Source organism: Rissa tridactyla, chromosome Z (assembly GCF_028500815.1).
Source record: "Rissa tridactyla isolate bRisTri1 chromosome Z, bRisTri1.patW.cur.20221130, whole genome shotgun sequence".
NCBI classification, from domain to species: domain Eukaryota; kingdom Metazoa; phylum Chordata; class Aves; order Charadriiformes; family Laridae; genus Rissa; species Rissa tridactyla.
The window spans coordinates 82,904,183-82,924,517 of record NC_071497.1 but is presented as its reverse complement, the minus strand read 5'-3'; the positions used below and the strand labels follow the sequence as shown (position 1 = coordinate 82,924,517).

Here is a 20,335-nt window from a genome sequence, read left to right as displayed (position 1 = left end):
CTCTTTGCATATGAAATCCTCAAATCCTTTGGATCTGTGATTTTAAACTGACCATGTGACATGACTTTAGAATGTGGAAGCTTTTCTATCAGTCATCAGGCTTGTTTTGCTGAGATTTTGGGAAAGGCTCCCACGAAAAGTCCTTTGTAGGGCAGTTGGCCCTTCCCTGTTTTAAGGACCCGGAGGATGTATAAAGTGGCCATGTCCTCACACCTTATGCCTGTTAGAAACCAGCCCCTGGGTAGAACATTGGCAGGAGGGTCCTCCGTTTCCCACCATTAACTCTGATGATGCCTCCTGAGGTTTCTGTGGGGCAGGTCAGGTACTGAAGACCCAAGAGAAGGTCCCAACAAACATCAAGGGGAGCCTGTGACTTGTTCATTGCTCGTGGCTTAGTGCAGGGGAACTGTTCCCGTAGGAAGAGGAGAGAAAGAACTGCAGTAACTGCCATCAGCAGTAAATATTTATCTCATTCTTCACATGAAGTTTTCCTGTTTCCCACTGGATATGTGTAGGGATTCAGACCTGCTATCCTGCATTCAGCAGGAGAGAGATCTGTTTGTAAGACAGAAAATGATGCAAGAAAAAGTGTTTGATCATTGCTAGCTAGTCATTTTTCTAGTCTGATTAAAGCATATATATTCATACCTTCATTGTCTTGTCACTTAACGAGGAGTCAGGAGATGGCACCAAAAATAGTGCGCACTCTGTAGGAATATTTACCTGTGCATGTTGTAGCTGTTAAGAGGGATTAAGAGGGTTAGACATTGATGGGACACAAGAAAGGAAGAGATCAGTCTGTTTATTCCACTTTCAAATATACATGTTCTTAATTTGAAGTGCAGCTCTTGACGTAGTTCTTACATTATTTATTATTATTAGACATCAGTGCCTTCTCAGCATATTTATTTTGTTAAATTACTTGCCTGAAATTAAATGCCAGCGTTAATGTTCTTCTGCCTATTCTTGTAATTACTATTGATAAGAGGTGACTTTCAAGTTAACAGCATGTGGATTGATAAGGCAGTCATCATTATGTTACCTGAGTGCTTTTTGGAAAGCTTAGCTCAAGGGCAAATCGTGTTTCCTCCAGAGCGTGGGGTGACGAATCCCCAGCCTGCAGACCACCGCTGAAGGTGGTGTTTGTGGCTGTGAGGTGCTCAGCTAGCATCTGAAAAACCACCCCAAAACTGTACACGCATGAGCATTTGAAATCAGTAAGCGTGGCGGGCTTTGGGGGTGCACAGGGGAGTGCCTCCTGTGCTTATCTTTGAGTCGCCGGAGGGTTTCTGCTGCTTGCGTTTCTGCTCTTCTCTCCTGCTCTCGGATGCTCTTCTCTTCATTCTCAGGTAGTAGATCCGGTTGGCTTCAGGGTAGGTGACTTTGCAGAGAGGGATTTTGTAGATGGCTGGGTTGTCTGAATTTATCAGCAAAAAGAGAAGTGCGGAGAAGCAAAAGGGCCAGGTGCAGAGTGGCAGCCCAAGCTGGAAGGGGAAAGGACAGACACACAAGTGCCTTTTGGTACCTCTTTTTGCATGTTGCCTTTGCTTACTTCTGCCCGTTGTTAAATTCTTGCATTTGAGAAGCTGGGAGAGCCTGTGCTTTCCCTGAGGACAGTGTGACGCGGGACCACCCAGGGAGGTGGGAGATGCCCCATCCCTGGAAACATTCCAGGTCAGGTTGGACGGGGCTCTGAGCAACCTGATCTAGTTGAAGATGTCCCTGCTCTCGGCAGGGGGGTTGGACTAGATGGCCTTGAAAGGTCCCCTCCAACCCAAACCATTCTGTGATTCTATGATTCCTGAACCTCACCATGCAGCATCCCCCATTCGGATCCAGAGGAGGATGCCCAGATGCAGGAGCCTGCATGGGGGCTACATGCGAGCTAGGTGCCTGCTGGTCACTGGAGGTCTGGGAAGCTCCTCTGCTACCAAATGCCGATTCAGCTGCTCACCCAGAGGTATCTGGTTTATCTGAAATGTATGGGGATGTGTAAGGCATCCCACATTGGAAACCTCAGTCCTTTTGGAGATGCAGCCGTTGGCCAGAGTGGCACTTGGCACCAATATTGAAGCAACTGAATCAGGCTCCAGAGCTCTGCTGGCTGTAATGAAAGCCAAGACACCCAGCTCACACGTAGACATTTAAATTGTCTAATAAAAGAGCTGAATCCTACCCTCCCTGTCCCGTAAAATGTCGTGTACTGAGAGAACTATTCACACACATTCACTGTACTCAGTGCCCACGTGCTACTGGCCCTCAGTCCTGCTCTGTGGCCCTACCTCTTTACCTGACCTGGGGTCTGCCAAAAGACAAGACCACAAGGAGACAAAGTATATGTTCTTTTTTTCTGAGGCATCCCAAAAGCAGGTGTGCTTAACAAAGCAACCCATCTGCAGAGACCGGCACGGTACCGAGTGGATGCCAGATGCATACATCTAATGCACGAAGCTGCTAGTTCTAATTTTTTTTTTCCTTTTCAGTTACTAAATCAATTTTATTAAAATATGGTTTTGCTTTAATCTCTCAGATCTTAAAGAAGAGACAAATCTTGGCATTTCTGGCTTCAACTCTTTCTTGATCTTTCCAGATACGATAATTTTGTATTTAAGAGAAGACTCTCCCCCCCCGCTACTTTACTTCTCATATACAAATCAAACTGAAACAATATCTGTGAGTAGGGTGGGAGAAGGATCTTGGAAGAAGCAAGGAAAAATTTGGACCACTGGGAATGATTCAAAAACATTGCCTGCAACTAAGTGTTGCATCTCAAATCGCTCGCTGCTGCTGGAATTCACATATACATGCACAATCCTGCTGCGGATGACTCGCTCCAAAGGTTATTGAAATCTTATTGTCGGAGTCTGCAAGTGCAGAATTCAACGGGCAGAGAATCTGTGCAAGACCTGCGATTGGCTGCAGCATTCTCATTTCAATGCTGTCAAAGCTGACATGGAGAATTTTGAGGTGCTTCCTTAACATTGTATCATAACAAATCAAAATACAGTTAAAGCAAACAAAGAAGAACCCTCATAAATCCCCACCCAAAAACTTACCACAGACAGGGCATTAGCAAGAGCTGCTCCGGAGTAGGCACAAAACAATGCTGAGAAAAGAAGACCAAAGACAGCTCAAGATGAGGAAAATATCGTTCATCTCTCCAAAGAAATTATCAGAAATAGTAATATTGTCCAAATGCACAATGAAATATTCTCGCAGCTACCTGATGTCAAGACTAATGTTAGAATTCAGCTATTAGTTAAAATGCCCCACTGCTGCATCTGGCTGTGTGGACTGAGCCAACAAGGAGAGGAGCACTTCTGGACCTGGTACTGACAAACACAGTGGGACTGGTGGAGGACATTAAGGTTGGGGGCACCCTAGGTTGTAGTGATCATGAAATGATAGAGTTCAGGATCATGGGTAGCACGCACAAAACATCGAGAAGTAAAATTACAACCTTGGATTTCAGGAGGGCTAACTTCGACCTCTTCAAGAAACTGCTTGGAGAGATCCCGTGGGCTAGGGCTCTGGAAGGCAAAGGGGCTCAAGAAAGCTGGTTGATATTCAAAGACCACTTCCTCCAAGCTCAGGATCGGTGCATCCCTAGGAGAAAGAAATCAGCCAAGGGACGCAGGAGACCTGCATGGTTGAGCAAGGAGCTTCTGAAAAAGCTCAAGTGGAAGAAGGAAGTCTACAATAAGTGGAAGAAGGGACTGACCCCTTGGGAGGATTACAAGAATGCTGCCAGGGCGTGCAGGGATGAAACAAGGAAAGCCAAGGCTGCCCTGGAATTAAACCTGGCCAGGGATGTCAAGCTCAACAGTAAGGGTTTCTACAAGTATATTGCAGGCAAAAGGAAGACCAGAGAAGTTGTGGGCCCACTGTTAAGTGAAACAGGAGCCATGATGGTGGAGGATGTGGAAAAGGCGGAGTTACTGAATGCCTTCTTTGCTTCGGTCTTTACTGCTTGGCCCAGCCCTCAGGAGTCTCAGGCATTGGGGGAAGTAACGGGGAAAGAAGAAGACTTCCCTTGGGTTGAGGAGGATTGAGTGAGGGATCAATTAGATATTCAGAAGTCCATGGGCCCTGATGGGATGCACCTGAGAGTGCTGAGGGAGCTGGCGGAAGTCATTGCTGGGCTGCTCTCCATCATCTTTGAAAGGTCCTGGAGAACAGGCAAGGTGCCTGAGGACTGGAGGAAAGCCAATGTCACTCCAGTCTTCAAAAAGGGCAAAGAGGAGGATCTGGGGAACTACAGGCCGGTCAGCCTCACCTCCATCCCTGGAAAGAAATGGAACAGCTTGTTCTGGGCGTCATCTCAAGGCATGTGGAGGAAAAGAAAGCTATCAGAAGTACTCAACATGGATCCACCAAGGGGAAATCATGTCTGACTAATCTGATAGCCTTCTATGATGGCATGACTGGATGGATAGATGAGGGGAGGGCGGTAGATGTGGTCTACCTTGACTTAAGCAAGGCGTTCGACACGGTCTCCCACAGCATCCTCATAGGGAAGCTTAGGAAGAGTGGGCTTGATGAATGGACAGTAAGGTGGACAGATAACTGGTTGAAAGACAGAGCTCAGAGGGTCATGATTAGGGGCACAGAGTCTAGTTGGAGGTCAGTGACGAGTGGTGTTCCCCAGGGGTCAGTACTGGGTCCAGTCCTCTTCAATATATTCATCAATGACCTGGATGAGGGGATAGAGTGAACCCTCAGCAAGTTTGCTGATGACACAAAGCTGGGGGGGTGGCTGACACAGCAGAAGGCTGTGCTGCCATACAGAGAGACCCGGACAGGCTGGAGAGTTGGGCAGAGAGGAACCTTATGAAATTCAAGAAGGGCAAGTGTCGGGTGCTGCACCTGGCGAGGAATAACCCCATGCACCAGTACAGGTTGGGGGCTGACCTGCTGGAGAGGAGCTCAGCTGAAAGAGACCCGGGAGTCCTGGTGGACAACAGGATGACCATGAGCCAGCAATGTGCCCTTGTGGCCAAGAAGGCCAATGGCATCCTGGGGTGCATCAAAAAGAGTGTGGCCAGCAGGTGGAGGGAGGTCATCCTCCCCCTCTACTCTGCCGTGGTGAGGCTGCACCTGGAGTACTGTGTCCAGTTCTGGGCTCCCTGGCTCAAGAGGGACAGGGAACTGCTGGAGAGGGTGCAGCAAAGGGCTACCCCTAGATGATTAGGGGACTGGAACACCTCTCTTATGAAGAAAGGCTGAGGGATTTGGGTCTTTTTAGTCTGGAAAAAAGACGACTGAGGGGGGACCTTATCAACACTTATAAATACTTATAGGGTGGGTGTCAGGAGGATGGGGCCAGGCTCTTTTCAGTGGTGCCCAGTGACAGGACAAGAGGTAACGGGCACAAACTTGAGCATAGGAAGTTCCACCTAAACATGAGGAAGAACTTCTTTACTTTGAGGGTGGCAAAGCCCTGGAAGAGGCTGCCCAGAGAGGTGGTAGAGCCTCCAACTCTGGAGACATTCAAAACCCGCCTGGACGCATTCCTGTGCAACCTGCCCTAGGGGACCCTGCTCTGGCAGGGGTTGGACTAGATGATCTCCAGAGGTCCCTTCCAACCCTATGATTCTATAATTCCGTGATTCTATGACTGCATTGGGTCCCATCTGCTCTGCGGAGATGGATGGTGAACGAAGAACGTGTTTTTGTCAGCAGCAGCTGGTGGTGGTATTTCTGTTATCAGTTGGCACAACTTGACCTGTGTGCAGTGGGGCATTACAGAAATTCTACACCAGTGTCTGTCCTGTGCCTTCAAACCATGAGCAGTTAGCCATGGGCCTGCTGGCTGCAGGAGGTCAGAGGTGGCAAAGCAGGAGATAAGGCACCCAAGGACAAAGCTGACGAAGGGAAAGCTACGGAGCAACCCAGAAACTGTGCTCGGGACAGGAAACTACTGAAATGCAAATGGTTGGAGTGAACCTTCACGGGGATTTTATATATGCTACACACTTTCTAAGCTCTTCCCATAGAGTCTGGTTTTGGCTGTTGTTGGAGATGGAGTCATGGGGTAGTTGTATTTTAAACTGATCTTGTGCAACAGCTCTCTTCTTGTGAGACAATTCCTCTAATGCTACATATAGTTATGAAAAGGCAGCTTCTATGAATCTGTTGGGTTGCTAATTTGTTAACCTTCTGCACCTGGCAGAGCTTGTGCTCCTTTCACAAACAGCACTTCCACCCTTCCTAGATGCTTTCAGGCCCTTCTGTCTGCGCTTGCAGCTTGCACATCCAATCTCAACTGTGACGCCGTCACAGAAATAGCTCTTGCATAGGACCTAGTTTTGCAGCAGAGCAGTATTTGACTCTTAAACCCGTACTGCCCATAGAGTGCCTGGCTGCATACATTTTCATCTTTCCTTTATGTAAAAGACACGTACCGCAGGCAAGTGACAGCAAATGAATCTGCCAGGTGAGGGCATAGAACATGCCCCCAATCGCAACGCACGCCAGCGCGCAGTTGTAGTTGTGTAAGCCAAGGTAGATGCTGTCAAAGGGTGATGCAATGCTCAGCGCTGCAAGACAAAAGGCAAGGCTGTCAGGTCAGGTGTGAGAGGTATCTGCAGGACCCGTCACTTGCTGGAAATCCGTCACCTCTTCCCTGTGACATCTAGACAAATTTCACCGTGTTAACACTTGCGTACGATGCACATGCAGAAAAAAGGATGAAATTAATTGGAGATCATTATTTTTGAGCTCTGATAATGTCCCTAGGGTTGGAATTAGGCCCAGTCTCAAAGGTTTCTTTCAGGCAAAACTTTCTGCGCAGGCACTGAGTGTGTTGCAGTTAGTCCCACAGATCTCCCCCAGGTGGAGGATCCGGCCAGAGTGTAGGAAGACCTTCTCAACTGGGTGTCCTTCTCGCAGAAACCTGCACTCAAACATGCTGTTTAAACCTCATACATACCCTGATCTTGAATATCAGAGGCGCAGCCGAGTGTCATTTGTGGGAGTAAGCGGCGTTTTCTGTCTCTTCCTAGTGACCTTTGCTAGCTGTGGTCTAGATACTAGAGGTGGTCACTCTGTCACTGCTGTGGGAATTCTCCCACTGGCTTGGGAGCTGAGGGTCTGCTCCAAACCTGACCCCATAGGTACTTCTACAGGATTTGTCAAAGGCTTCAGGAGTACCAGTAAAAAGAAGAGCACAATATGTCATGCACAGGCCACCTTTGTGTCACTCTTAATATTAATACATTTCCTAGTATAATGGCCGCATTTGCCTTCTGTTTCATTGCCGTGCTTATCCCCAGATACTTTCCCCTGAACTTCCTCTTGTAGATTAAATATCAGGCCTGTACAAAACTTGCGAAATGTTCTTTACCACAGAAATCATGGATAGTTTTGTTTAAAAATGCAAAGGTAAGGCAGCTCACATCTTGTACAAAGTGCGTCAGAGCACAAAGACCTTAGCGTTGGCTGACTGTGCCTTTTCCGAGGTTGTAGTCTCAGACTACACTTATGCCATCATATTTTTTTACTACAATCAGTCACATAAGTGGCATTAATCTTGCCTAACTTCAAGGGTCGGATTCATCTCTCTTAACTTAAGGTTGTTTCTCTTGTTACTGGAGACACAGGCCATTTTGAGTGGTATTCTTTAGCTATTTTTACAAATCTGCAGCAGGGTAGAATGAACTACATCCCGGAAAAGGCTGTTTCTTTTCATTGGCTGATGAGCTCTGAGGTAGACATCGGCATGTGGTAGTAATTTAAAACACTTGTGGTGGCAAGGGGTCAGTTCTGAAACTATTCCTCTAGGTTTCCTTATCAACATCTCCATGGGATTCATCATACCCAATGGCAGGAGGGTTAAGCAAGGTGGAACAAACCACCGGTCCGAGTTACAAATGTAATAACAAATTAAAAGTTTAAAGAAAATCTGCTTTTGTTCTTGCCCTCACCATGCTGTGTGACCCTCAGTAAGACCTTCCAAATTTAGAAGCAGTTTCAAAAATGGGAGTGTTGTCCCATGTACATCCAAGCCCATGCAACTCCAAAGTCTGGACAGAGTCATAAAATGGTTTAGTGTCAAGATATCCTGGTTAAAAAATTAACTTTGGTAAAAATTTCTTACCTGCAAACATCCCCACTGTTGATCCAATTGCAGCGTGTAAACAAATAAGTGGGGAGGAGATGAATAAAGCAACAAGGATGATGCCTCCAGTCCAGGGGTTTCCACAACCGTACACTTGCCCGGCACCGATGGGGATGGACTGCAAGAGCTGCAGCAGCCAGTGGAAAAGGGCACGTTGTTGTATCTTTGTACTCAAGAGGACACAGCAGTTATTTTGTCCAAGCAAATTGTCAGAAAGAAAGGAAGCAACCCTGGCTCTGAGTGGGACCAATGGGTAAATGTGGGCTCTCGTGCCCTTGAAAGCAGAGTTAGTTCACTATTTGGTTTGAGCTTCATCAGTCCAAGATGGAATTTTATATCTTTTGGGATGGTAATATGGTGGATAGGAGTTGGATTTTTTTTTTTTTTTTTGTGTGTGTGTGTTTTTTTTTCCTTAGGTAACTTTAGTGAGGGAGAAAAACGGAAACCTTCCTAGCCAAAAATACTATGGTGGGCCTGGTTGACTTGAATGTATTGTATATTATATGAAGCATATTCTGCTGCTTTGGGAAGGTGATTGTCCAGAGCTAAAGCTAGACCTGAGGGGACTGAGTATAAATGAGTTTCTGTTCTTTCAGGATTTTGATGTTTCTTCTGTCTTTTCACATTGTCACTGACTGTCTTGCTGGTGTTCTTTTAACCACATCTGGACAGTGGGAGTGCGTATTCAGATGTGCTTCTGTATTGCCAGCACTGAAGACTTGTTTTGGGGCAGTCCAGTTTTAGGTGCAGCAGCTTTTTCCCCTGAGGCTCAATCAGCCTTTCTGCTGGATCAGCCAGGACTTTCCCTGGGGATTTTGTGGCACTGTCCTCTACAGGCTGAACCGAGCCATATATTTGCGTGAATTGCTGCTGGCTGTACATGTATAGCCATTCTGACCCATGTGAAATTGTTATCCCAAGCTGAATGCCTTCACACTCACCTTTTTAATGAAAGGGCATAAACTTGTTGGGGTGAAGCTTACCAGTGGCACATTGATTGCAGACCAGGTGATATTGGGCGCCGAGGCTACAGGCTTGATGAGGGTTGTAGGGAAGAAGGGGTTGTAGTGTCCTGTGGCTGCCAAGTACAAAGTCACCGCAATATTGAAGGGCAGAGTGAGAACAGGAAGGTCCCATTTACTGAGGATGGATCCCAAAGCACTGGATAGGATTGGACTGAGAGCAGAAGGAGAAGAGAAACAAGTACAATTTATTCATAACAATTACAGTGGTGAAACTATAGCCTACCACTTTGGCCGTAAGCTCTGGTAAATGCAAGCCAATGCCATTCCTTTTAGAAACATCAGGTAGTGAACACCCTTATATATTATCCTGCATTGGACAAATAGTTGCAGAACGCTGTTAATCTTTTTGCAGCAACTATCACATCCATTCATGGGTGGCAAAAACTCCACACCCTTCTCTCAGGAGAGTTGGCTAGTGTGCAAGTGCTCTGCTAGCTGGGATATGCTCAGGGAGCCAAGGAAGAAATGCATCCCTACAGCATCGAGACATGGATGGGGAAAGGCGATCTGGCTTCTTATTCTGTAGAAAAATCTAATAAGAAACAGAATTTTGGGAATGCTGCCTGAAGAACTTTGGGGAGCTCTAGATGGTTAAAAAAGCTCCTGTCTTGATGAGGCAAGAGGGAGTTGGAAATGGTGTAATTGGCTTTTCATGCGTTAAATAGTTTGAAGGATACCAGGAGAGAATCCTAGAGACACCAGAAGAGAGTTCTAGAGGAGAAATAAAGCAGAAGAGGTGATCAAAGAGTACGGAAAACCCTCCCTTAAGAAAGATGTAAAATATTTACTGTGTTACACACTGTTTTGGGGAAATGAGTCTTTAGGACATATGGAGCCTGACAGAGCATAAGACAAAGTCACCACTATAGCAGAGCTATGAAAGGCATTGTGCCAGCCGTGACCCAGCCCTTGACTGATGTTCCTGCTTATGTCAATGAGACTGATGTTACTGTGGTACCAGCCAAAAATCATATGGCATTTTCTGAAAACTGAGCTTCCTTCTTAAGAAACATGGTTGACTATATTTAACACGTGAAGTGTTTGGTGTGGTCCTCAAAATAATGAGAGGCTGAATACTAAAAAGCCTGCAAACCTTGAGATAGCATGACTGTCCCTAAAGTTCTTAGCTGTAGAACTGGAGTTACAAACTTCACCAGATCTGCTTTCCTCAGGACATTTCCAGGCTGCCTTATTTCCACTTTAAGTGAATGTCCCGCATGAATGCCTTTGTGGGGTCATATTGGCAAGATAATATCTGGCTTTTATGGGGCCCAGAAAGCTTATGGAAGAGAGTGAAAGGCGAGGTCCTGTCCTTGATGAAAACAGACTGTGCTCTGCCGCTCCTAGCTGAGCTTTCCTGATACGAGTGAGCTGAGCAGCTCTTATGGTCAACCTCCAAGTAGCAGTGGACATCTCACAGTTTACAAAAATTCATTTTAAAGACTTGAATTTTTCAACAAGCTGCATTTGAGTCTTAGAAAGTCATTAAGCTGGTTCTAATAAAAAAACCCAAAACCTACTCAAACTATTTGGCATTTCAAAAGCAACATCTTGTGTCCTGTTGTGTAGATACTACCAGTGGAAAAAATGCTTTGTTCTCCCTGTATGATCTCAGATGAAGTCTATTCTTTATGAAAAATTTGGTTCCCAGAGCAGTTTACATATTTTATTGCTTGTAGCTGTAGGAAAAAAATCAGCACTTTGGTGAAAACGGCGTCCTAATTTCTGTGCTGAAATACAAAGCTTCTGCCAGTTATGTATCTTCTCAGAAAAAAAAAAAGGAACAATTAAAGAAATGCTGACTTCTAAAGCTGAAATTCAAAGTATCAGTTGAAAAAATCATTGAAACGTCTAGTTTTAAAATCTTTCATCTCTACTCTCAAGACTGGTGAACTAAAAGGAGGAGGAAAAGTTTGAATAAAAAGGCTCAAAGAATTCTGGCAGACAAGACAAAATAAACATCATTGCAACATGTCCTGGGTTTTGAGAGGTTGTTACAAAACTACCTTGGCTGAGAGTGACTAAAGAAATAAAATATGAAAAAAAAAAATCTGATCTTAAAAGCAGTGAAATGCAGTAATGACTTGCGTCGTATCGCTAACGGTGATTAAAACGTGCCTCTTGAATTAATTTCAGTTAAGGCTGTTAAATGGATTCTGCAGTGCCGTCCGTATTTAGAAATGGTAAATTTAATGCTGAAAGGACGTTGCCTGGCGTTCGGAGTTACTTGGAGGAATTAATTTTGCACGTGAGTGGCTGCGTATCTGAGAGGGGGAATATCGAATTCACCCTGTGGGAGAGCACGGGGTGGCTCCAGCACCTGCATGAGGAAGAACCGCTGCGGCGCTGGGGACAATGACACCCTCCCTGGGTGAGCCCTGCTTGATGAGGGCCATTTGCAGAGCGTGTGAGTGGGGCTGCTGTGTCCGTGTGCTGTAATCAGTGTTGTCTGCGCGCTCCACCTCCCACCAACGTGCCTCACGAGCTCCGTGCACCAATGGATGCCGCTTTCTGGTGACACCGTGGCTGGAGATGCTGGTGTAGTGGGGACTTCCACTGTGTTTAAGCTGTATATAGCAGGACTCCTCATTCTCTGAGAACTGTCCCTGGGAGGAGAAGTGACACTTACCAGGCCATCGATATAACCGCCACAGGAGGAAGGAGCCACCAGTAGTAATCGCCTTTGTCAGAGAAGACGGCCATGAGCAATCCCACCAGGATCCCGTTATAGCCGTGCAGCCCAGCTGCAATGGCTGATCTGCAGTGGAAAGAAATGTTTGCAAGGTAGCCAGCTGTGCCGATGGTGACCGCTCACAGGGACCCACTGAAATGCAATTTATAAAGGTCCTGCTCCTGGTGAAGGGAGTGGAGGTGAGGGATGAAAAAGCAGTGAGGTTGCTGCCATATTGCATTGACTGGTGTGTGGAAGGGGAGAGTGTGGAGAATGTTGAACGATGATGGTATAGGGAGCTCTTCGTGACCCAAAGGACCCACATGGTTGTGACAATGGCTATCAGAGAGCGATAACTGTCTGCTCTTACAAAGACAGCCAACTGTGGGCACAGGCCTGTTCTCCCTGGACCACAGCTCTGTCCTCACCTAACTGCTTCCAAACCATCCGTAAGGAATTCCAATCTGCTGTCTCTAATGTACTCAAATGTGGGGCTATGACCCATCAGCAGGTTCCTGATACCATAAAGCTCACTTTTTATTAAGTGCCGGGATGCAAGGTACCACCTACCTGTCCTGACTGAGGGCCAGCGCAGTTAATGTGGACAGGATCGTTCCAATACAGCCCGTCAGCATCCACCAGGGGCTCTGGATGAAGATCCCCACTAAAATGATCAGCCCGCTGAGAGGGTTGTTGACAAACATCACCTGAGAGGTCCCTCGCAAGATCCAGTCCACCAGCTGGACCATTAGGGGCTTATCTGGAGGAGATCAAATAAAAATGCTGGCGATAAGGCGTCGTTTCAGCAGGACTCCCTCAAAGCATGCTCATCTCTACAGTCGCTTTCTGGCCACGGAACAGAGGCGATGTATCAACAAAACCGGTCTCTGATTTATTGCTGTCTGAGCGTATTTTGCATCTCGCACTTGAAAAGCTGATAGGGATGGACTGGGCACTGCTGTAAAGTTCATGGAGGGATTCATAAAAAAGGGCTTGAATAGTCTTTCTTGCATGGTAGATTGCTTAAGATTCTGCTATAAATTTAGTGACGAGGTAGTCCCTTTTTGGTGGATAATTCAGACGTAGAGAGTGACTTAAGCAAAGACTGAAACTACTTTGTACGTAGATAGGGAAATGTGAAAAGGATGCACTTTTGCTGTTGCAGGGACCGGAACATGGAAGTACAGTGTATATAGGGGATGGGGTCAAGCTGTCAAAGGTGTCTAGAAAGTACTTTGGGAACCGAAGAACCTAAATTAAGAAAATAGTTACTGTAGCATGGACTGTGCTCAGGGGAAAGAGGCATTTCCAAAGGACAAAGAGCCGTTGCTCTTTGGAGAAGACTATTGAACCTGGGCCGAGCAAACGGGAACCAAGCTCGGGTACCTCAGGTGAGTGCAGGGTCTGAGGGTATCTGTGTACAGTGGTCGAATGTACGTGCTCATGTACATCTATGCACGTGCTAGCGACCTCCATGGGCAGAGAAGGGTCTTGTAGCACTGCAGTAACTTTTCGCTGCTGGCTCTTCTACTGCAAATTGACTTAAGGTCTTTTTCTGCCACGCTTCTGGGAGAGCCATAACCATTTCTGTTCTGCTGTGCGTGATTAAACGTGATGCAAGGAGAATAAATGAGAAAGAGGGTCTGCTTACACGTGCAATATGTTCATGCAATGTGTATGTGTAGCTTTCATCTTCGTAAGCGTTTAAAATTAATGCAATTAGTTTAGATTGTTAATTAGACACAGCATGAAGTGCCAGACTACTTTTTGAAGCTGGGCAATGACTTACTCCTAAAAACTCCTCTCTTCCGCACTCCCTCCCTTCCCACTTCCCTGTGTGGTAATTACAGTAAACTCTCATGTTTTGCTTTCTGGTGAGATTAGCTTAAATAGAGGCCCTTTGAAAGGCTGGGTACCACTCCGCATCTCTTCAGCAGCATTGGGGAGCCCTCCCAAGAAGCTGGAGCGCATGTGGTGGTTTTTGTCAGAGTTAGGTCGATGGTTGGACTAGAGGATCTGAATGGTCCCTTCCAACCTGGGCGATTCCGTGATTCTAAGTTGAGGGACGGCTGCCAAGCATCCCTCAGGCTGTGTGGTGTTGGGGAGCCAGGCAGTTACAACCCGGGAGGAATGAGTTCCTTAGAGAAAAATAATCAGGCTTTTCTGGAATAATTACTAATAATATTCCGTGTTGAGCTATAAAATGTATCAGCAATGCTCTTGGTTTTAGACACAAGTATTAACTATAAGTATTCAAATATAACCAGTGAGCAGCGGCCAGAGCTTTTCAGGACATTGAATAAGAAGAGCTGTCTACCAAGCGTGGACCACTAGAGCAAAGAGAAAGCAGAAGGAGACGATCCCCGGTGGCTGGGGACCACAGTGCCAGCCTGCTGAGCTCCCTGCCCGGAGGCATCTCAGCCCTCATCCTCCACCACCGATAGCCACGGCACAGCCTGTGTGTGTGCACGGCTGTCTCTTATCTCTCTCCCGTTGCTGGAGTGGTACTGCTAACGAACCTAGCCTTGACAGAGGACCCACAGTCTTACATAGCCTCTCAAAGCCCCAAATCCCTAATAATTCTGGGTAACGCGGACCATCTGCTCATGTATTGTTCCTGTCTGGACAGTAAACCTTTGAGATCAGTACTTGCTTTGTATTTTATAGCAACAGAACAGAACAGCCACGGTGCTTATTGCTCCCCCAGGGCTGGTAATACAAGAGCCTTTGCCCACACGATTAGCAGTCAAGTCCCCTTCTTCAGCCCACACACAGACGAGGAGACGGTCGCTGGTCCAAAGCACTTCCAAACAGGACCAAACCCCCAGCCCTGATGTGTGATTCCAGGCGCTGCTATGAGGAGCGTGATGCTAATGACACCTAACTGATTAAGCGTAAAAGATGTTTTTTGCCTGTGCTGAATTATGCCTGCAGCCATGGTAATGGCAAGAGGATGCAGTGAGATCCCGCTGCTGAGAATAAAATGATCTGGGTTCAAAGGCCAGAAGTTTGCAGTGAGCTCAGACCACACTGCCTCTGCTCTGCCTCAGGAGGTCCCTTCGGTTCCTGCCCCACCACTGAAAGTGCTGTGGGCAGTGTAGGTGTCCCCAGCTAGCTCTTCATAGACAGAGAGTCCCAAACATATCCCTCTGCTTACTTTTCATCCACTCTCCGTATTCCTTCATTTCTCCTGTGAGATACCCGAAAACTTGGTGGATCCGATTTACGCTTCTGCCCAGCAGGTCGTAGGCTCTTGGCTTCTGCTCCGTGTACAACTGCCTCTCGCTGGGATGGTCAGCCACAACGATCTCTCCAAGCTCCATCTGTTTTGGGTGGTAAGAAGAGGTAACTGTAAATCACAAAGCCCATGTGTTAGAAAACATTTTGGATTGTGCCCTGGCAACTTTCTGCTGTACTTCAGAGCCCCGTGGTGATACCCTTTTGCAAAGAGGGGATGTTTGACAGAGAAGGGACCTGCCTGAACCACTGCTGAGAGTGATGTGCACTGCTGCCTAGGGCAGTGGTGTCTCCTCTGGGGGATGAGGACCGTGAAGTGACCCACTGCTGCCATGGAGCTGTGGCACAGAGCTGCAGAGGGAAAGAGGGATGTGACGTAGGTGCCCTGCAGCATCCCACCCTCACTCCAGATCCTGGTGCAGTGTGTGACAAGCTGCTGGTTGGAGAGGGGACGTAACCTTTGCCAAGTAAGCGAGCGGTACCTGCACGCTGCTGCAGCTACTGAGGAGGGAGCCCGCTGATGTCTGGCTAGCAGCAAGCTGGAGGGAAGAAATGCAAATTGCCAGTACAGTAGCAGACAGCGGGAGACAAGAAAATGCTGGAGGACTGGCTGGAGCTTGTATCTCTCTTGGTGTTTTTAGCTGGTGCCTTCATATATCAAAGCAAATCTGTGACCTTTCCTTGCTCCTCATTCCACATCTGCCTTTGATAGACCATCAAGAGCAAACTGGGGCAGCATCAAAGTATTGCTCAGAAATCAGGATCCACGTGTGGCTTTAGACAAAGATAAGCACCTTGGTTCAGGGCCGTGAGCTCTTTAAACAGCAAGCGACTATCCAGGCAGGATTAGGGCTTTATTAAACTCCTAATTACAGTTGCAGGGCTCTGTTCATTAAAAAGTCCATTAAGGTATAAACGCGTAAGAGAAAATACACCGCACGACACCCCGGCGAGCTACCCTGCAGGTTAGTTACACCTCCAAAATGCGTCCCCCGTCTCGGAGGGAGCCCGGCACCGGCTGGTTTGGCTCTGAGCGTTTCGGGGGGGCGCCCCCGGGTTTCCAGGCGCTGCCCCGAAGCGGAGCGCGTTTGAGAAGCCCCTTGCCCCGTGTTTCGCGGGACATGGGCACCACCTTCTGGCGGGAGCCTGTTTTTTGGTAGCTCAAGCCGGCCGGCTGTCGGTGCTACCGCCTGCAGCAGCAGCGGGACAGGGCTGGGAAGGGATGGATGGAGGGAAGGCTGTTTTGCAGCGAGGACCAACGACAGGCGGATGGTAAAAACACCCGCCGCCCCGAACGCCCTGATAAGAAGGTCCCTGAGCATCGAAAGGATGCTTTCCCTTCACCCCCGGCGTGCAGCCCTGCGAAACGCGTTGGCGCGGCGCTGGTTGTCTGGTGCTTCGGCTCTCCCTGCTGCAGCCAGAGCCTTCGGGGCGACCTCGGCGCACAGGCGTCAGCCTGGGGCTGGAGGTGCGGGCCAGACGCGTTGTTAGGTGCGACTGTAAAAAATAAACCTAACCAGCACTCAGTTTGCTTGGTCCCAAGGCGGAGGAGGATGACAGGGGGACATGGAGTGGCCTAAAGCAACGAATGTGGTTGTGCAAGGAGCGGGCACCCCCGAAACCTTGCTCACGAGTGCCTCGTGGAGTTGAGAGCAAGGAGGTTCCCAGGTTCTGCCCAGCTGCAGGAAGAAGCGAGGAGAAAAAGAGGTGGGGTGGGTTTATTGTCCCTCTTCTTTTTATTTTTTTTTTCTTTTTTTCTATCTGTAAGCTGATTCTGGCCAGAAGCTGAGTCCTATCCCTGTTTTCAGTTTAAGGCAGCCTTGGTGACTGTCATTTTTTGGCTAGTTTCTTGTGGTTATCCAGGAGGATATTGGTGCAGGGAGCACGGAGCAGGAGTCCCGTTTCTCCTCCTCTGTGTCCTCTAGGCTGAGGGAACTTGCTACAGTCAGCTATTGTGAATTTCTATCCCTCTGAGGCAGGAAAGGGACAAGTCCTACTGGAAAATCAGGTATTTGTTCCTGAATTCATCCCATAGACTTTGGGCTGCATAAGATGTGTCATTGCTCCGGGCTTCCTGGTCATCAGTGTACCTTTGGGAACCTTCAGGTGGAAATTAGCCCATCTCAGCTCAGAGCTGCCCCCTGAAAGCTCCTGTTTCTTCTTTTTGACACCTTCACCTGGGTGCTGCAGTCAAACACCCAGTGTTTTTTGGGAGGGACACAGGGTCTGAGGTCAACAGCACATGCAGAGGAGAGACTCCAGAGCAATGCCAAGCTACCACCTGGCTGTCCTAGAGGTTGCTTTCCCTCCAGAGCATAACGTTCATATTTAGCAGGTGTTGGCTGGTATCAGAGATATTCATTGTTGCCTCTTTCTTTGTCTTGTTTGCTCATGTTCCTTCCAGAAGACCTCTCCAAAGAGTTTCAAGAGTTGGGTTGGGCTCCAACAGCTGCAGTGGATCCACATAAAGGAGACTGGAGCATCTCTTAGGATCTTGAAGTCTCGGGAACGCATCAGTAGAGATAGGTTGGTGGCCTGTTTGCTGTGAACAATATCTACCACTAGCAACCAAGTGCAGCTGTTACTGGCAGGGAGAATAAATGCTGTGTGTTTGTCTCTATGTCTTCTTAGCACCTGAGAATCTCACATTCATTTTAAACCTCACCAGGAAAAATTACGGTTGGGTTTTACAAAGCAGAAACATCAGCGCAGAGCTTCTGAAGCCTGTATTTACAAGACTGCACTGCTCAATTCCCTCTGCAATTGAGATGTGGGACCTGTATATTTTTAAAATTCTTGTCCTTGCTCACATAATTCAACTTTCAGGGGTTAAGTGCAAAGTAGTCATGTGAGAACCCTTTGCAGTCAATACAGAGAGAGACTAGTATCTCCAGAGAGTGATTCATGCCCCTTTTCTTACATACCTATCTGAGATTAAAAAAAAAAAGGGTGTCTGTCTCTCTTTTTCCAGCGGCTGCAGAGGGAGCCTGATTGCTGAGCTTTTAGAGGGCTATTTTCAGGCAAGAGAAATTCCAGCCTAAGAGATTTTGCCAAGGTCAACCTTGAAGTTTATGGAAGTGGGATCTGGAGTCCCAGGCAAGTGCTTTAAATCACTGAGCCGTCTGTAACAGGCCTGTAATCTGCATCAAGAAGGGCATCAAAGCTCTGGGGCTAAGAAAAAAATAATCCAGTCTCTTCCTATGATTCCTGTTTGCTCTCTCCCTGCGTATCAGAAGGCAGCTAAATCTCTGCTTGGAAGGGAGCACACTCACCCGCCTCAGATGGGAAGGCAACCTAGGACATGACCAGTTTTGGGGGGGAAGGAGTAGCGCAAAAAAGAGATGTGGGAATGCTGAAATTCTCTATACTGCCACAGCGGTGAATGGGGGGGGCTTTACAGCAGAGGAGCCCAAGGCGCTGCAGCAGCTGGAGAAGATCCTGGAGGGTGGTGATGGTCACAGTGGTCCCCGTAGGAGCATCAAACCGGAAAAACACAATTTCTTCGCAGCGAGCACCTGTCAGTCGATAGGCTTGCGCGCAGCGGTGGGGGCTCCATGAATAATAGAGAAATCATTTGAACAATTAGCTAATTAGGGCTAATGAGAGCCTGAATCACTTATGGCACACCTAAGGGCTGATGGGGAATTCCTTGAGAAAAGGGCCTTTTGTCAGCAAACACTGATTCGTCAGTGTGGTAATGATCTGTCCTGCTCCTTACGAACATTTGCCAGACTGCAGGGTAATGCCTGGTGGTTAGGGCTCATCCCTAGACCTACTGGTGCCCGCTCGTTCCCAAACAGACGGCTGTTGTACCACGCTTTCGAGGCGCAGCATCCCGATAGCACAGCGCCTTGTATTTTTAAGCCTCCCAGAGCAAGCACCGGGTTTCTTTTTGGCTTGCGCCACTCGAGAAAGCGTTCAGAGGGCAGCAGCCTGCAGCGAGCTGGTGGCCCCGCGAAAGAAAAGCTCCTCGGGTGGGCTGTGAACAGTGGGATGGTGCCTGAGCAGGTTGGTGGGCGATGCGTAACACTTGAGCCGGCTTTTACGGGGCTGCTGTTTGTGTAGGGAGTTTAGCCTTATGCTAAGACACCTGAAGCCAAGCCTGGGGGATTGCTCTTTCCTCCTCTATGAAGGCACAGAGGTGATCAGAAAAGCACGGACTTCAAGGGACGTGGCCTCACAAGGGCCTTGAAAAGAAGCAGTTTGTAAAAGCACGTTGCTCTCATAAGCAACCATGAAGAAATAGAAAAGAAATACAGTGTACAGCTAGAGGGCAAAGCTTTGGGACGGTGACAGAATGCTTGGCTGAGTTGTAATGACTTCACCAAGCAAAGCTCTACCAGGGGTCGACCCGTGACACCAAAAACAAATGAACAAAGCAGAGCATTTCAGAACAGTTGCTGAGGTTGAATGCAACACAATTGCAGAGAGCAGGTATGAAACACTTAGCCACAGACCTTTAAACTAAAAAAAAATTAAAAAAAAAAAAAAAGCCACCCTAAAGGAAAAAAAAACGCTCAAGTAAACTTGTTTCCTATCGCAGGCATTAAATGAAGCCACGTTCCAGAGCAGCTCTGTCATACCTGTACAAACAAGACTACCACACAATAGTTAGTAATCAGGATAGTTTAACTTATGGGGCTAAATATGACTCTTACATCCTTATTTAGATACTTGGCGTTTACGATGTGGTCTTGGAGTCTTTCTGCGCTTTCCTTTCCCGGTCTGTGTAGCATGTAACGCAACACGTTGCTTTGCTCCAAGGCGATACTTTACTGCTTCTTCGATTCCCTCTCTTGCAGCAGTATCTCCCGATCTGCCAAATGGAGACACAGAGCTTATTTAGTGGTTTGTCCTAGTGTCTTGCACAGGAGTTATGCCGATACCGGTCGTGTATGGATTGTATTTGTATACATGTAAGTGTGTGTAACTGTGGAGAAGGAGGGTTTGCCTTCCTTACCATGGGTGACCCGAATGATGTTCGTAGAGAGGGATTCCTCTTGGCTCCCTTTAGCCACTTAAAGGCTTACAGTTTTGGCGCTCTCTATGGCCAAGGTAGACTGATTGGTATCATCTCTGGGCAGTTCACGCAGGTGGTCAGATATCGTTCTTGGGTTGGGACAGATTTCCTTCCCCAGGGGTCTGTCTCATCCCCTTAGTGGCACAGAGAGGTGAAGAAGGGGCTCGTGTGGCTCACTGTGGGCATCGCCAGTTTAAGTGTCTGTATCTGAGCATCTTGCCTTGACTTCCAGAGAGGAGCTGGTCAATATATGGATCTAGAGC

At 47.6% G+C, this 20,335-nt stretch overlaps 1 protein-coding gene across 4 annotated transcripts in view; it reads right to left on the bottom strand.

The window, feature by feature from the left end:
• Window positions 1–806: 806 nt before the first annotated feature.
• Window positions 807–20,335, bottom strand: part of LOC128902463 (urea transporter 2-like) — a 304,997-nt gene continuing 285,468 nt past the window's right edge. For 3 of the 4 annotated variants that reach the window (XM_054185530.1, XM_054185532.1, XM_054185533.1), the window contains 9 exons: window positions 19,711–19,868; window positions 14,973–15,138; window positions 12,386–12,575; window positions 11,774–11,902; window positions 9,103–9,295; window positions 8,099–8,246; window positions 6,405–6,539; window positions 3,057–3,106; window positions 807–1,484 (listed from right to left, as the gene is read on the bottom strand). In XM_054185530.1, coding sequence (XP_054041505.1) covers window positions 1,215–1,484; window positions 3,057–3,106; window positions 6,405–6,539; window positions 8,099–8,246; window positions 9,103–9,295; window positions 11,774–11,902; window positions 12,386–12,575; window positions 14,973–15,138; window positions 19,711–19,788 — 1,359 coding nt within the window. In that variant the 5' untranslated portion in view covers window positions 19,789–19,868 and the 3' untranslated portion in view covers window positions 807–1,214. The remainder of the gene's footprint in view (window positions 1,485–3,056; window positions 3,107–6,404; window positions 6,540–8,098; window positions 8,247–9,102; window positions 9,296–11,773; window positions 11,903–12,385; window positions 12,576–14,972; window positions 15,139–19,710; window positions 19,869–20,335) is intronic. The other variant, XM_054185534.1, reaches the window with a different exon arrangement.